The sequence below is a fragment of the Chenopodium quinoa genome, unplaced genomic scaffold (genome assembly GCF_001683475.1).
Source record: "Chenopodium quinoa cultivar QQ74 unplaced genomic scaffold, ASM168347v1, whole genome shotgun sequence".
NCBI lineage: Eukaryota > Viridiplantae > Streptophyta > Magnoliopsida > Caryophyllales > Amaranthaceae > Chenopodium > Chenopodium quinoa.
This window is the reverse complement of record NW_018744626.1, coordinates 5,891,744-5,906,850: the sequence shown is the minus strand read 5'-3', so window position 1 is coordinate 5,906,850 and position 15,107 is coordinate 5,891,744. Positions and strand designations below refer to the sequence as shown.

Below are 15,107 nucleotides of genomic sequence, written 5' to 3'. Positions count from 1 at the left end.
TTTTCCTAATATCGGAAAAAATTAAAAAGTTCGTAATCGTAATTAGTGGAGCGTTGAAGCACGGTTGTAAGATCTAAACTAATCTTAAATTTATTATTGTTTTATTGTTATTATTAGAATAATCTTGTTTAATTATTATTGTTGTTAATTGTTATTGTTGTTGTTATAATTGTTGTTATTAATTATTATTATTGTTACAATTGTTGTTATTATTTATTTTTGTTGTTATTGTTATTGTTATAGTTGTTGTTATTAATTATTATTATTGATATTTTTATTGTTAAAATTGTTGTTATTAATTATTATTATTATAGTTAACCACTTTTTATTAAAAAATTAATTGTTAATTATGGCATCGAACAACCCATCATCTAGGTCTAGGGGGAAAGGCCGACTTATCCGTAGTAGTAGTTCTAGGGAACCACCAAATACAACGAGCCCCCAAATTACGAGTCAAACCAATGACCCCATTTACTTCCCCCCGGGCTATGAGCCATATAATACGTCGGGATTTCCAGCACCACCACTAAACTAATTTCCACTACCACCATACCAATTTCCACCTAATTATATCGGTAATCAACAAAACTATTGTTCTAGCCAAGGTAGCCAAGAAAGTACCCGAATTCCCTCCGGTTCTACCCCTTCTACTGCCACTCCCACTAGTCCCCCTACTAACCATCACACACATCATGAATGGTTAACCGAAACTGAGATGCTACTTTTGAAAAACCGAAGGAGTGAGGTATGGCGTTATTTTGTCCTAAGTAAAGATGGTGAACAATGGGCAAAATGTAAAACATGTAATAGTGTATTCACGGCAGTTACCAAAAACGGGACGGGACATTTATCTAGACACATGAAAGCTTGTGCAAAACCAGCTAGTGATCCAACCCAGCCCAAAATTTCCCAATTCCATCCATACGGCTTTACATACAACTACGAGAGGGATAGGGATGAACTAGGAAAAATGATAGTACACGTCGAACAACCTTTTCTTTTCTCGGAAAGTGACGCATTCAACACCTACATTAACAAAGCACTACAACCCCAACATAAAAGAATCTCTAGGAAAACCGTTCGTTCCGCCGCAATGTAAAATTTCCTAGAGTACAAAGTCCGGTTACAAGCCGAATTGAGTAACCTTAACTGTAGAGTATCTTTAACAGCCGATTCTTGGGATAGTGGTTATAAATATCACTATTTATGTGTGACTTGCCATTGGGTAGATGATCAATGGATGTTACAAAAAAGAATAATACATTTCAAAATGCTGGAATACCCACACACCGGCATTAACATTGCTCACCATTTAATGCAAGCAATAGACGAATACAACCTTCGAGATAAAATGATGTCTATGACTTTTGATAATGCAACCTCTATGACATACACAGCTAATCTTATCAAACAAAACTTAACCGATGTACTATTAGACGGTGAAGCTCTTCATACTAGATGTGTTTGCCATGTACTTAACTTATGTGTACAGGATGGAGTTCGGGCAATTGGCCCATACTACAGCAAAATCAGAGATGCTATTATGTCTATTAATAGCTCTAACATGAGATACCAAGAATGGAAGAGTTTTCTAAAACAACAAAAGATAAGGGTAATAAAAATTAGAACCGATTGCCCAACTAGGTGGAATTCCACCTATGACATGTTAACAAAGGCAATTGAGTACAAGGGCCCGTTAACATTATTTTACAACCAAAAATTTCCACAAAATGCTTTGTATGATGATGATTGGAATAACTGTGAAAGATATATGCAATTTTTACAGTTATTATATAACATGACGTATTGTTTTTCTACTGTTTACAATCCTTGTGCTCAAAACTTTCTTTCTAATGCATGCTTACTCGCCCAACTTTTCGCTGATCATCGCGATCAAAGTGATTATGATCAGTATCTTCCAGCAATGGAAAAAAAGTGGCGTAAATATTATAGTGAGATTCCTTTGATTTATATTTTTGCTTCCATATTAGATCCTAGGCAAAAGTATGAAAACACATTTATGTTAGTTGACATTTACTTTCAATGCATGTTTCTTGACGATGATGTAGAAAACTATAAGACTAATGTGAAGGATCAGTTTTTTGCTTTATATAGAGTCTATGAAGCCAAATATGGCACCGTTCCTCGCTCAGGGCCTTCCCAACCATCCAAAAACGTAAGTAAGAAGGCCAAACATTTATTTTCACAAGCTACTAACTTGATTTCAAGGTTTTCAGGTGATTCATCAATCAGGAGAACGCAAAGCGACGTCTCGGAGTTGCAGATGTACCTGAGTTACGACTTCACCAAAGGCATGGACGACGATGAGATAAACAGCCTCGACCTCCTTGCATGGTGGAAACAACAAAGCTCGAAGCATCCAACTTTGGCGGCAATGGCACGAGACATTCTTGCTATCCAAGTTTCCTCCGTCGCCTCCGAACGAGCTTTCAGCGCATCCGGAAGGGTTTTAGACGATAGAAGAACAAGTCTAAAACCCGAAACACTAGAAATGTGCGTGTGTTTCAAAGATTGGTTGGATGCGGAAAATCGCTCACAAGACCGTTCTTACGACCACAACGACAACGAAGAAGGAACCTCCGCTTCCGGTTCGGGTTCGGCTAGTTCCCAATCTATGCAACTAGCCGATGACCTTGAAGGCGAAGGCGAAGACGAAGACGAAGACGAAGACGAAGACGAGCAAGAAGAAGGAGAAGAAGAATAGACAATTATTGTATATTGTACGATTTTAAAAATATCAATTTTATCATTTTCCAATTTTTGTTTAATACCATCATTGTATGATTTTTATCATTGTTATCATTGTACAATTTTCTCAACTCAAGTAATAATAATATAAAGTACGCATTATTCACATCCAAAGTCCAATTTGCCTTTTTTCCCCGTTTTGTTACAATTTGTAAATTCATATTAAAAATAAATAAAATTATACCAATTACTAATAAATCATAAACATTAAATTTTAAAGTAATAGTATAAAGTAAATATATAAATATAAATATTGAATATACAAATTATAAAACATAAATATTCAACTTATAATTATAAAATTCATAACTTAATAACTTATAACTTATAAGTTATAAACTTATAAGTTACCTTATAAAACTTATAATTATAATTTTATAACTTATATACATTATAAACTTATTAATTTATAATGTTGTCATTAAAAAAAAAAAAAAAAAAAAAAAAAATGAAAACTGCATCAGCCCGCAGGCCGGCACGTGGCCGGCACGGCACGAGCCCGCCAGGCACGAGGGCCGTGCCGTGCCGTGGGCTGGCCTGTGAAAATGGCCGGCACGGCACGGCACGAAATCCTGGGCCCGCCGGCACGACCGGCACGGCACGAACCAGCCCGTGGCCCGCCAGGCACGGCCCGCGGCGGCCTTGCACGGCACGGTGCCCAGGATTAGAAGCAAGCAATAATAACAATTTTTTTTTATTACTTTTTTTTTAGTAGCAAGCAATAATAACAATTTATTTTTAAATTTTTTTTTGGTCTTAAGAGAGTCACAAGGGCGGGGTATCTCCTAAAATCGAGAGGAAAGCCCTAACCACTTGAGCTATCCCTCACTCTCAATTTTTATAAATTTAATAGGGGTTTTATATAGATTGATTTTGTTATCCGGTGGAAGGTGATCTACTTAAAGTGGTTATGATATTTGCTTGATTTTTGTTCTATGAATGCTTGATTTTTGCTTTTGATCATATTCAAGTAAGTTTTATACTACCTCCGTTAAATGTTATGTGCAACTTTTGCCATTTCGGGATGTTTTGTATTATGTGCAACTTTCAGATTTATTCCTATTTTTAGTAAGGAAAACAGTGTGAAATGACAGTTTTACCCTTACTTAACTAACTTTTTTTATTTTAATCTTTGCCCTTACTCTAATCTAATCATATTAACCTAATCTAATCACATCACCTAAATCTAATGACTCCCTCCATTTATTACCCCCAATTCCCCCTAACTATCTCATTACTCACATTCCCAACCACCTTCAATTAATGATGATTGTTGAGCTTCTCTATTTCTTATGGAGATTTCTCGAGATGAACCCTATTTCATCAATTGGGGTTTTCTCTCTCCTGTGTTCTTCGATTTCCCACTTCCTCTCTCCAAATCTGCACTTCCTCTCTCCTCTTTTCTTCGATTTCCCACTTCCTCTCTCCTTCGATCTTTCTCAAACACAACTCCCTCCTCAACAATGGTTAACTTGGATCCTTTGAAGGATGCTTACATGGCAACCAACGACAAAGGAGAGGAGAATCTGATCTCCAATATCATCCACTGCTTTGAGACTGGATCTCCCTTCCCTCGTCAGTTCTATGAGTCAAGTGAAACGGGTCCCTATTGTTCCTTACACACCTACAGAGCTCTGGGTCAAGTCCTTAAAAGCATAGATGAGGAAGAAAAGCAGAAGAGGGAGGAAGGACAAGGTGAGTCCCGTCGGAAGTCACTCGATTTCTCTGAGGCTCCTCTAGATCTGGTGGCTGAGAGTGGAGAGGGGAATGTTGTGGCCCCAACTAAGCCCAAATCTAAGAGGGAACGCCCACCACCAAAGGTTCGTACTTGGAGGAAGGCGGCGCGTGTGGCGTTGCGTAGGATGCGTGGGCTCCCTGACAACGAGTACATCGTTTTGTCATCTGATGAGGAACCACCCTCCAAGAAGCCAAAGGTTGCCGCTTCCTCTGTCCCTGTTGTGCACTGCTACGTGAGACGGATGAACCCTAGGGTTCAACCCTCTGAGTGCTCTCGTAACGATTCCTAACCCTAATTTATTCTTTACTTTATTTGAGTCCCTATTTATTGATGGATCTGTTTGATTGTGTGCTAATTATATTGTGGTTGATGAAGTCCCAAATTAATGATTGATTTTTGGTGTTCAATGTTGTTGTTTGTGTTTGTTGATGGGTTGTGGATAATTTGTTGGATCTGGTTATTTTTGGCCTTGAATCTGGTTGTGGGTGTTGATGGGTGACTGAATATTGTTGCTGGAGTATTTTTGGCTAATTTTTGGTGTAATTGTTGGCTTTATTCTTGTTGTTGTTTGTTGATTGATTCTTGGTGTATGATGGCTTTGTGGACAGAATGCTGGTTCTGATGTGTGTTAATGGCCCTAAATGTATTTTTTTTTGTGTGATCACCATGTTAGAACTAGTTTTGGCCTATAAGGGAATATGGTTGATGAATGATGAGGCTAATTTGGGTTGTGTGTTGCATATAATGTTCTCAATGACCTTTGTGGAAGAGAACACCTTGAATGTGAGTCCCTCATTGTTGCCTTTGTAGTACTCAGTGTAGAGTCCCTTTATTATTGTGAGTATGTTGTTATTGTGTAATCCATATGATGAAGGGACTCCATTGAATTTCAATTTGAACAAGTATGTTGCTCCATCAATCACAATTTTGTGAGTGATGTTGAGGTAAACTTGTTTGAGTTGTTATATTCAACAAACTTATGAACTTCTAATGGATTTTTTGACTTCACATTTTAACCATTTTCATTCCATTCAAAATGTGGCTACAAAAAGCCTATTACATGAGTACTTGGACTTTCACATCACTGCCTTAGTGGTATATGACACTCTAACACACAAAATACACCTAACCACCTATTCATTTAGATTGCAAAACATAAAAAAAAAATTAAAAAAAAAAAAAACAAACTTCAGATGGTTATGTGTGGAAGTATATGTTGTTGTCATGAGTTGATGTGTACCCTTGTCTAATTTGCATCCACCTCCATGTCCTCTGCTGCTGCATGAGTCTCTTCTGGTGCTGGTCTGAACATTGTGTTCAAGTACTCTACAGCCTCTAGCACTATCTCTTTCTGAACATACACTTGATTTGGCAGAATGCCAAGATCTTCAAGTTTTTTCTTGTTCATATATGTATGGAATTTTGTATCTATTCCCACCTTATGCCTTGAGTATTTTGGTCATGCATCTCTGTAGAGTGACCCATATGTACTTATTGATTTCTGGCTTGAATGTGTTGTATGACTCAATCACCTTCTCAACTAGCTCATCAAGATTGTTAGGAAAAGATTGATACTGTAAGGACTGGATAGACCTGAAAAGACCTAAATCCAACACATTTAGATCAGGAGATTGAGGTGGTTGGAGCACAAATTGAATATTAAATCCATTGGATGTTGTTGCTGCAACAAACTCTTCATCTCTTGGTATTTGATGTGGCCTTGCATGTCCCATTGTATGACAACATTTTTAGGCAGACTTTCAGGCCATTTATCCTTGATTGCTGGAATTACTTTGTTAAGTAACATGTCCCTTATGACCTCCCTGTTTACATTCTGAAGGGCCCTTGTCACCATTGTTACTGCTGCTCTGTTCTTGCTTGATTTCTTTGCTTTGTCTTGGACTGTGAATGGGAAAATCCCATACTTTCCATCATGTAGTAGTTCACCATTTATGCCATACAATGGCTTACCAATAATGGCCATGAACATTGCCTTTAACTTGAATCTTCTTGACTGTTGTGCCATGTATGGATCCTCTTCACTTGGAAGGAGATAAAACCTCCTTTTGTCAGGGTTCAAGTAGAACCATTTCTCATCTATGTGAATGGCATAACTCATGTCTTCAAAACTGGGGTCCTGATTTCCTTCAACAGGGTTTATATGACTTAAAACCCACTTCATTCTAGCTATCTTGTGATTTGCTGTAAGTGCTGGTTTGCAACTTGTTGTGTGTGTTCTCAACCTTCCCTTTTTCTTCAAGTAGTGCAAAGTGACATGTGAAATGTTGAGTGCTGCTGCATATGACCTCTCTGTCTGCCTTAAATAAAGAGAGACTGATTGTAGGAATTCATCAGTGAATTCCCTTGGCTTTAGACCTGTCTTGGCATACTTCTTTGTCCTGACATCAATCATATTCCCATCTGCCATCTATTTTTTTATGTCTGTGAATATTCTGGTGATTGTTGATTTATGCACTCTGAATTGTGTGGAAAGTTGCATTTTGTATCCTCTTGGCAAAGCTCCATCTTGCATCTTCACCAACATTGCATCAACAATCTCTCTTCTCTGATACATGGTAAGTTGTTTTCTGTTGATTGTAGTTGTTGCATGATTCTGTCCTTGTTGTTGATATTGATCTTGATGGATGGTCTCTTGCTGACCTGGCTCATTTGTTTCTTGAGTCCCTTCTGTAGACTCTTCTTCATGTTGCATGTTTTCATTGTCAGAATCATACAACTCTATGTCTTCATCTTGAATTTGTTCTTCCTCTTCAAAATATATTTCTGTCATTAGTTCCTCTGTCAGCAATTCATCGATATCAAACTGTTGAGATTCATCGAAATCTGCCATTTTTAGGGTCCCTTCCTTTTTCAGGTTGTTGATGATGCTGTAAGGGTGGCAGATGAAGTTTTTTGTGAAGATGAAGCTGCCCTACACTTTTGTGTACATAGAGAGCGAGGCAACAACACTCTTGATGATGGTGGATATCTCTGTGCAGGACTAATGTAGCCTAGGTTTTAATTTTTTGGGTTAATAGGGGCTAATTTCAGGATTTAGGGTCTAACTTTTGGGATAAACATTTGGTTGTTATGTTTAAACATTGATGATGGTTGTATTTAATGCTTTGAACTATCAAAGCTTGGTTGACAATGGGGGCTTCCTTTTATAAGCCTCTTAAATGCTGATTGCTGCTCTATTTATGTTGATGTCAAGAATTGAATGCTAGTTTTTTTTTTTAAAAAAAGGCGGAGGGAATTTTAAACCCACCCAATTTTTCAAAATGTTTGAAATTTTTGATAAAAAAGGGGAGGGAATCTGATTTCCTACCAAGGGAATCAGATTTCCCCACTAAAGCACATGGGGGGACCATTTATTCTCTCTCCTCCTAATTTAATTAATTCCATCTAACTATCCCTTAATCAATGCCCTCTATTTTTTGCATTAGCAACCGTGAACCCACTTAAAGTTACACAAAATAATTAACGGAGGTAGTACATTATGTTATCAAAAAAAAAAAAAAAATTATAATGACTTATTAGGTTGGGATCTAGTGAGAAACATATTTAATGTGAGAAGCATGATGAGTTGAGTACTTTGAAAGTTCAATATGAATACATTGTAAGCAAATAATAGATACATTGAAGATACACTATATATATATACATTCAAAATCTAGTTTATATGAGAATGATATAAGAAAAAAAAAAGAAAGAAAAGAAAACAAAACAAAACAATAGGCTCAAGTTAATTTTAGTTTAGGACACAATTCAAAATAGAGGGCTTTGACCCATTAGAAAATGCCAAATCAATGTTTTGCACTATATATGTACCCATCAGCTAGGTTGCACAAGAACGGGTACGGACACGGATACGAGTACGAAACGGATACGGTAAAGCGTCTATCCCAAAATAAGGGACACGGGTACGGGATGTTAATATTCATAAAATATCCTTAAAAAAAAAGAATTTGACCATATATTTAACATTTCGTCTCATAATATTATATAGTATCATATAACAACATGAAGGCACCCATATCATTTAACAATTACCTTATTTATCTTACTCTACTTAAAATTTCTCAATAAAAAAAAGTTGAACAACCTATATCATAGTAGGATACAGTTCGAGACGTGTCGTCGTGTGTCCCACGGGTATTGGTGTCTGACACGGCGTCCGACCTGGACACGACAGTTGGATGAAGTGTCCATGCATCCTAGCCCATCAGATGTACAAATATCTCTCAGCATTGATCTAAACTCCACAAAATACTCAAATACATCTAATATGAATTGATGATACATTATGTCTTCATTACAAACTACCTCAAATACATCTAATACAAATTGATGATACATTAAGGGCCTGTTCACATTTACTTAATTTTAGTTCAGTTCAGCTCCAATCAGTTCAGTTCAGTTCAGCTCCAATCAGTTCAGTTCAGTTCAGCTCTTGATTTCTCTCTCTCATAAAATATTCATTTCAGCTCAGTTCAGTTCCAATCAATTCAGTTCAGCTCCAATCAGTTCAGTGCAGTTCAGCTCAGCTCAATTCAGTAAATGTGAACAGGCCCTAAGTCTTCATTACAAATACATTGATTCTGCATTATACATATGTCAAGTAAAAAAAAAAAAAAAAAATAAAATAAAAAAATATTACCAATTAAGATCCAAAATTAATCATCACCTACTAAGTTTGCCATAATACACTCACGAGATCGTCATAGAAGAGTTTACATTCTTTCAATCGAGTCACAACATCAATTATTAGAAACAAGAAATGCCCTAATATTTTACATCTGAGTGGCAAGGTATATAATTTACTCTTGAGAAATCATGGACCATAATTTGAACATGTGAAGTTACCCAAAAATTGCAGAAACGCATCGTATTTGATTAAGACGAATCATCTTTAAAAGAAAAGGCTAAGAGCATATGAGGTCCAAAAGTTGGAGTATTGCAGTGCAAATAAATAAAAGAATACTTAAATATACCTATATTTACCCTTTTGCCACTAATAAAGTGCAAATATTAGAGTCTTTAGATTTATTCAAGCCGATGGTACGTATACTATGTAATGCTTCTCACATAAATTATTCTTCTCACATGAGCCTAAACCTTGATTTATAAACAAATTATACATATTATATATATATATATATATATATATATATATATATATATATATATATATATATATATATATATATATATATATATTTCGTCATAATCTATACTAGTAGATGTTGTTTGCTAGTTATTATTTAAAAAAAATTGATTTTTGCGGAGATTATAGTAGAATGAACATATTCATTCATTAAGATCTCAACAATATATTATCTCTTTAACTATATGTTCATTACCATATCATTAAATGTTGATAAACAATAGGTTCTCCATACTAATTTGATTCTAACTCTTTTTCATTGATTAAATTTCTCCTAAATAATAAACGCTGAAAAAACTAGATCAAATTTAAGGGAAAGATGTCTCAATTGCAATTTTTCAATTAAAGTATGCTCATTTAGATCATATCCAATGGTGAGACTCAAGTTTTAATGTTGAAATACAAAATGAGTTGGGTTTTTTTTTTTTTTTTTAATTATTATTATTATTATTATTATTATTATTATTATTATTATTATATTATTATTATTATTATTATTATTATTATTATTATTATTATTATTATTATTATTATTATTATTATTATTATTATTATTATTATTATTATTATTATACCTCCGATGGTGATACCATACCCACTTCTCAATTTAGCAACTCATGTGAAGTCTAATTTTCCAATTGTGAGACTCTCTTAAAATACGAAGTATACAAATGCCCCTTTCAATTTATGGTCCACCAAATCCATTTCTTTTTTTTATCAAATATCATAAGATTAAAAAAAAAAAAAAGTAAAACTAAAATAAATTACAAAATATATTCGAATATTGACAAGAGGCCCACACTTTTTGTCAAATGAGACTCAAAGTTAAGTATCTAAACTTAGTAACTTTCTTTTGGAGTTGCTAAGTTTAAATACCAACTTATTGGTATACATTACAAAAAATACTCTCTATCCTAAAAATACTCACTTGAGTCTCACCATTGGAGTGAGTCTTAAAGGTACAACTCACAATGTTCACAATAAATTATTAATACTACCTCCGTTAAATGTTATGTGCAACTTTGAGGTATTATTTGTGAGATATAAAATATTCAAAAGCTGTACGTAACATTTTACGGAGATAGTAATAATAATAAGGAAATTTTAGAAAATAACACCAAAATAAAACCCAAAAATTGATTATAACACCACAAATTTTAAAACTTTTATTATAACACCACAAAAAAATAAAAAAATTGGTTTCACCGCCACTTAACTTTGTCATCTAAAAAAATCGTTAAGTGGGTTCTACACGGTACACGTGTCAATCATCTATTGGATTAAAAAAAATTAAAAAAAAATTCCTAAAATGCTAAACAAGCCACCATCGCCGGTGGGTTCCCACCACTGTCATCCAAACCCAACCCCCAAGGCTCCGAGACCGTCGCTGAACCACTGTCGTCACCATACCCAGCCCAGAACCTCCGAAACCCCAACCTAAACAGCCGATACTCCAACCCACACCGTCGTCGAACCACCGTACACAGCCGAAACCACCGTCGTCGAACTCGTCTGCCCTACCCATAATCGTTGCTGAATTGCCGAAATCCCAACCCACACCTACAAACTGCCCTACTCTTCTCAGTCTCTCACCCTTACCTTCACCCTCACTTGGACCCAAACTCGTACCCGAAAACCAAATCGGGTTGGGTATGGGGTGGTCGACTGGTTTAGATTGAGGTTAGGGTACGAGATTGGGTTGGCTGGTTTCGTCAGCCGAGGGTGGTTGGCTGGGATTCGGTGACGACGGTGGGGGCGGCTGGGTTGGGGTGATGACCCTGGGAACCGACGCCAGTGGTGGGAACCGGCGCCGGTGGTGCCTGGGTTAAAATTTAAGGGTTTTTTTTTTTTTTTTTTTTTTAATTTTATTAATTTTTTAGGTTATTTTTTAAATTACCACCCAAAAATATAACCATTTTTGAATTAACCACCCGTTTAATTTTTTAAATAAATGCTCACCACCCATTTTAAAAATCTGGTGGATTTTCCGTCTGTACGCCCCACCTAACACTTATTTTGACCATTTTGACTGATTTTTTTTCTCGGATTTTTCTCTTAAAAATGCTCTATAAACTTTAGATTTTTTTTATTTTTTTATTTTACAGCAGAGAAAAAGGGACTTAATCCCCACATTTGCTAATACTAAGACAGTGAAATAAAGGAATAAGGTTTTGGATGCTATTGAGCAAATCCCTGGTATGGTATGCCACTGCTAAGTCACCCTGCACTCAGTTGGCCAGCCTGATGTCTGGAGCAAAAAATTTTAAGTGCCACTACCGCTTATCCAAAGCCATTCTGATTCCTTTTGTAGCAAAGAATTTGCGCCCACCCTTATACTACTATAAATATCCATCAAGGGGCCAAAGGTAAAGGAGAGGTCAGTCTTACACTAAGATGACCATCCTCCTCCACTCTCTCCTCTAAATCCTCTCAAATACATGCATTGTATGGCATCTAACTTGGGCGTTGGAGGCTCTGCCTCGGGGTCCACTCCCTGGGGTTTATTTTGCACGTCCATTCAAGGACCAAATCCGAAACACTTACATTGCTTTAATTATACGGATTTGAAGAAGTTACGACCTATATTTTCTTTAGTTTGACTTTTATTATCCTTTAAAGCATTCTCAAATCATTTTTTATATAAACAACATACACCATCAGTAAGGACTATAATCATAGGATTATAAAATCAAACACACCACCAAGAAAATAAAACAAAGAACAAATTGGATCTTTCATTCAAACACCATTTTTGATCCCCCAAAAACATCACCATGGCTGCAACTTCTAACTCTTAGTGAATAGATCAACCAAGTGAGAGTAAACCCTTTCCCTATATGTATCCCTGTTATTAGGGTCGAGCGTGTAGATGATTGCCCCTGGATGGTTTCTCAGCCTTGCAACTGCATACATGTCAATAACAGCGTAAAGGATTAGCAACTTTCATGAAAGCAACTTTGAATGTTGAAAACAGATAATAACACATATAGAACGAATTAAGGATAGAAGAGACTTGAGTTGGTCATACAATGAATAATCTCAAGTAACACTGACTGAATACGGTGTGAACACATAGTAAAAGACTTAAGAGTATATATATATATATATATTCTAAATGATAGTATGACTCGTCAGAGAACAAAGAAGCTTAAGTCACTAGCTACCATACCTCCGGGTATATCTCGGCCATGTCTTGCGATTGGTATTGTAGCCAAGAGAGGGATATTGGAGTTCAAGAGGTTCAAGACTGCAGGAAAGAATGATGAGCTATACAACTCCATCTTACCAACTTCATCAATAACAAACAAGTCCGTATCTTCTTTAATCTGGCAAGACAAAATTAGGCTGTCAAAAACCGGATGAGAGATAAATCTTTAAACAGATATCAAAAGGTTTTTATAGATAGTTGGCTGCTGAAATCATAAAATAATTTGTTACTGAGTAAATTTTATTACAACTGAATCTTAAAATGGTTTCAGAGTCAGCACTTGATATACAACGCTACCTTCTATGATTTAATCAGAAAAAAATATAGGAAACTCCCTCCATCAAGATTGAAAACAACAGATTTAAAACATAAACCAGTCAAGTATTCAGCAATAATATACTAGACATAATTTCAGTTGGCTTAGAGTTTTCACACAAGCATTACACGAATAATCCAAGCAGCAACTTTGTAAGGCTTATTATATTTTGTAATAAGAATTTCACTGGATAGTTATATCGCATTTGAAGTAGTCTTGGGGGAAGGAAAAAAAAAACTCATTTTCACCTGACAGAAGAGTTAGGACAGTGCAAGTTACCTGCAACACAGGCAAAGCTATATTATCAAAAGAAGCTATATCCACCCGATATCTTCCAACAGTAGGCCACCGCACAGATTCAGGGCTGCCACAATACAAAAATGTGTTAGATGTGAAAGGCATTGTTTCATGAGGCTAGAGATATTCTTCAACAAACAATTAAGGTAGATTCTTTCAAAATAACAATTAAGGCAGAGTTTAACATGAACATATAGGCAGTTGGTGCCTTGGTGGGATAGAGGAGAGGCAAAGCATAATTCTCAGCAAACAATTATTTCACAAGGAAGCTGGAAAACACCAGAAACTGTTACTCTTTCCATCGACAAGTGAGAATCGTGTATAGGTAACTAATGTAAGTGAAATGCCCATACAACTGTTCCACTAATTCAAATTTCAAACAGCTCAGGCAGATCATTGCATGCTTTCAGAATTACAGGAATTTGAAAGCATAATCAAACAACCAAAAAGGCATTCATGTTTAAATCGAAACAATACCAAACAATGGAAGACCCTGAGATTTTCAAATCAAAGTTAATCATTTGCCAATCTCAATAAGCAAGTTCATAATATAAAGGGAAATTTCGCCATATATGGAAATAAAGAACCCCATAATATCTCATTTGGTTATCTGGGTTCACAAGCTCAATTTGACTTGGTGATAACATACTCTTCAATAAACTAGACTAAAACCCCTTCTCATATGAAGGATGATATGACATTACTTTCACTCAATTATCCCAATTATAAGCACAAGAGTTGTAAAGTAAACATTCAATTATCCCAATTAGATCACAAAAAATGTTCAAAGCCCCCGAGGATGTCAACCAACTTAGTTGATTAAAGTCATTTTGGACGAATTCCAAAATACGCAATCAAATCCCGTCTACATCATTACCAGACATTATATCTCTCCACACACACACAAATATGAAAGGGTTGGTAAAGTTTGTACCTGGGATTGTTAATAGAAGCAAGGGTACCTCTTTGACCATTCACAGTTACCACCTCAAAACCAACCCTCTCATTTCCTTGTCTAATTTCACCTTCCCAAATACACAATCACATCATTATCACATAAGTTTCATATTAATCAAAATTATTACTTTGAATAAAAAATTTGCAGAAAAGGGCAGCATAATTGGATAGAATTACTTACGAGTATAGAAACCTTGGACCTTCAAATTGGGGTTTAAAGCTCTCAGATTTTCCAATACTCTGATTATTAAAGTTGTTTTTCCTACACCCTAATAATCATAGAATAAGAATTTAAGCTCATAAATTGATGAAAATAGAATTATTAATTAAAAAAAAGGTGTTACTTACTGGGGCACCTGAAACCAATATGCATTTTCCAGGCGCTACCATTGTTAAGAGAAGGATTCAGAGTATAGGAGGAATTGAGGAAATAAAAAGAAAAATTCTACCCCGTTGTCGCATTTAATACTCCGTGTAAGGTCCCTTCACATCACCTTATTTTAAGAGGTGAACTGAAGAGGCCCATGGAGTACTCCGTACTCACCTCTCATCGTCTTTTTATGTATTATTCACGGGTTCCGGTTATATGAAGAAAAAAAAAAACCATAAAAACCTCATTTGAATATCGAGAAATATATCGATTTTTGCGTCATTA

General features: G+C 35.7%; 2 protein-coding genes across 4 annotated transcripts; both read right to left on the bottom strand.

The window, feature by feature from the left end:
- Positions 1-5,753: 5,753 nt before the first annotated feature.
- On the bottom strand, positions 5,754-6,935 carry LOC110700761. Its single transcript, XM_021878360.1, has 3 exons — positions 6,200-6,935; positions 6,040-6,110; positions 5,754-5,858 (listed from the first exon to the last, which is right to left on the bottom strand). The coding sequence occupies exons 1-3, from the start codon at positions 6,933-6,935 to the stop codon at positions 5,754-5,756; spliced, it is 912 nt and encodes a 303-aa protein (XP_021734052.1).
- A 5,298-nt stretch (positions 6,936-12,233) lies between these two features.
- LOC110700690 (cancer-related nucleoside-triphosphatase homolog) lies at positions 12,234-14,973 on the bottom strand. Of its 3 annotated transcripts, none has more exons than XM_021878274.1 (6): positions 14,801-14,973; positions 14,634-14,721; positions 14,430-14,520; positions 13,478-13,562; positions 12,844-13,000; positions 12,234-12,577 (listed from the first exon to the last, which is right to left on the bottom strand). In XM_021878274.1, the coding sequence occupies exons 1-6, from the start codon at positions 14,840-14,842 to the stop codon at positions 12,462-12,464; spliced, it is 579 nt and encodes a 192-aa protein (XP_021733966.1). In that variant the 5' UTR covers positions 14,843-14,973; the 3' UTR covers positions 12,234-12,461. The 3 variants fall into 3 exon arrangements, with proteins under 3 accessions (XP_021733966.1, XP_021733968.1, XP_021733969.1); XM_021878276.1 differs by having other exon boundaries at positions 14,430-14,510; positions 14,801-14,959; XM_021878277.1 differs by lacking the exon at positions 14,430-14,520 and having other exon boundaries at positions 14,801-14,959.
- Between the last annotated feature and the right edge of the window lie 134 nt (positions 14,974-15,107).

Excerpts from the sequence above, each read along its gene's own strand:
- LOC110700761 (XM_021878360.1), bottom strand. The coding sequence starts at position 6,935 with ATGGCAGATGGGAATATGATTGATGTCAGGACAAAGAAGTATGCCAAG. Across the intron at positions 6,111-6,199 it reads CAAATACCAAGAGATGAAGA|GTCTTTTCAGGTCTATCCAG; the intron begins GTTTGTTGCAGC and ends TGTTGGATTTAG. Across the intron at positions 5,859-6,039 it reads TTGATGAGCTAGTTGAGAAG|AAAGAGATAGTGCTAGAGGC; the intron begins GTGATTGAGTCA and ends GTGTATGTTCAG.
- LOC110700690 (XM_021878274.1), bottom strand. The coding sequence starts at position 14,842 with ATGGTAGCGCCTGGAAAATGCATATTGGTTTCAGGTGCCCCA. Across the intron at positions 14,521-14,633 it reads GGTCCAAGGTTTCTATACTC|GTGAAATTAGACAAGGAAAT; the intron begins GTAAGTAATTCT and ends GTATTTGGGAAG. Across the intron at positions 13,563-14,429 it reads GCTTCTATTAACAATCCCAG|CCCTGAATCTGTGCGGTGGC; the intron begins GTACAAACTTTA and ends GTATTGTGGCAG.